Raw genomic sequence first — 2,018 nt, forward strand, 5'->3', positions numbered from 1 at the left:
CCTTCTAGTTTGATTCGTTGTCTGTTGTGCACTAGCGAGTCTTCTTTAGATTTGTCGTAGGTGTAGTGGCTGCGGTCTGGAATGACAGATTAAGGGCATGTCCTTGGGTGGGGAAGAGTGTGGGGCCGGGGTCAGGGTGTGGGACGGGAGGCAGGGGAGGTAGAGGGGGCAAGGGAGCCTATAGGTTGAGAATCGGGTCATAGAACATAGGTTCGCTAACGAGTAAGTCTATAGAGTTAGCGAAGATCCTTCAGAAGAGGAAGATTAATATAGCGTGTGTCCAGGAGACTAGGTGGGTTGGATCGAGGGCGAGAAACGCGGATGGATATAAGTGGTGGTACTCTAGAGTCGTGAGGGGTAAGAATGGAGTGGGTATCCTGGTAGATAACCATCTTAGAGAGTCGGTGGTAGAGGTCAGGCGGGTGAATGATAGACTAATGACTATTAAATTGGTGGTGGGTGAGTGTACTTTAAATGTCGTTAGCGCGTACGCGCCGCAAGTAGGCTTGGATGAGGAGATTAAAAGACGCTTTTGGGAGGGGTTAGATGACACCGTTCGTAGTATTCCACCTTCCGAGAGGTTATTCATAGGAGGAGATTTCAATGGTCATATTGGGTCGTCTGCAGGTGGTTATACTGAGGTGCATGGCGGCTTTGGTTTCGGGGAGCGGAACGGAGGGGGCACTTCGCTGTTGGACTTTTCCAAGGCATTCGATCTATTGATTGCAAACTCAAGTTTTTCGAAGCGGGAGGAGCATTTGGTTACTTACCAAAGCTCGGTGGTGAAGACTCAGATTGACTACCTCCTCCTCAGGAGATGCGACAGAAGGTTGTGTGAGGATTGCAAAGTTATCCCAGGTGAGACCCTTGCAACGTAACATAGGCTTTTGGTAATGGACATTGGCATTATGATAAGGAGGAAGAAGAGGTCAATACGAGGCCGCCCGAGGATTAGGTGGGATGGCTTGACTAAGGATAAAGCTCAAGAGTTCGAAGGAAGGTTATCGGCAATGGGAGTTTGGAGAAGTAGTGGGGACGCAAACACTATGTGGTCGACGACGGCGGACTGTATAAGGAAGGTGGCGAGAGAGGTGCTAGGGATATCTTCGGACCGCGCCGGTGGCCACAAAAGAGACTGGTGGTAGAATGCAGCTGTCCAAGGTAAGGTGGAAGCGAAGAAGGCAGCTTACCTGCGGTTAGTAGGGAGCACTGGCGAGGAGGAGAAGGGAGCGAACAGTGAGATATATAAGGTAGCTAGGAAGGAGGCGAAGATGGCAGTAACGGAGGCTAAGACGGCAGCTTTTGCTTGTCTGTATGAGGAACTAGGGAACAAAGGCAGGGAGAAGAAGTTATTCCGGCTTGCTAAGGTGAGAGAGAGGACGGCTCGAGATCTGGACCAAGTGAGGTGCATAAAAGATGAGGACGGTAAAGTTTTGATGGGGGATGACCAGATTAAGAGGAGATGGCATACCTACTTTCATAAACTTCTAAATGAATTGAGGAATGCCGACAACCCCCATGAATTAAGTTATTGTAGGGACATTGAGGTCGATGAGGTCATGGAGGCAATGCGTAAGATGAGGAGGGGAAGAGCTACCGGGCCAGATGAAATTCCGGTTGAACTTTGGAGGTGTGTGGTAGAGCAGGCTTGGAATGGCTTACTGGGTTGTTTAATGTTATACTCAAGACTAATAGGATGCCTGAAGAGTGGAGGTGGAGTACAATGGTTCCGTTGTATAAGAACAAAGGAGATATCTAGAGCTGTAACAATTATAGGGGTATCAAATTACTGAGTCATACCATGAAAGTCTGGGAGAGAGTGGTAGAGATGAGAGTGCGAAGGACGGTGTCTATTTCAGACAACCAGTTCGGGTTCATGCCAGGGCAATCTACCACAGAAGCTATCCACCTTATTAGGAGGATGGTGGAACAATACAGGGATAAGAAGAAGGATCTCCACATGGTGTTTATCGATCTAGAGAAAGCGTACGACAGGGTTCCTAGGGAGGTCTTATGGA

General features: G+C 48.8%; 1 protein-coding gene across 1 annotated transcript; it reads left to right on the forward strand.

The window, feature by feature from the left end:
- Window positions 1-437: 437 nt before the first annotated feature.
- Window positions 438-878, forward strand: LOC109218098 (craniofacial development protein 2-like). Its single transcript, XM_019382418.1, has one exon. The coding sequence runs from the start codon at window positions 438-440 to the stop codon at window positions 876-878; it is 441 nt and encodes a 146-aa protein (XP_019237963.1).
- The last annotated feature ends 1,140 nt before the right edge of the window (window positions 879-2,018 follow it).

Source organism: Nicotiana attenuata, unplaced genomic scaffold (genome assembly GCF_001879085.1).
Source record: "Nicotiana attenuata strain UT unplaced genomic scaffold, NIATTr2, whole genome shotgun sequence".
In the NCBI taxonomy this organism is placed as follows: Eukaryota; Viridiplantae; Streptophyta; class Magnoliopsida; order Solanales; family Solanaceae; genus Nicotiana; species Nicotiana attenuata.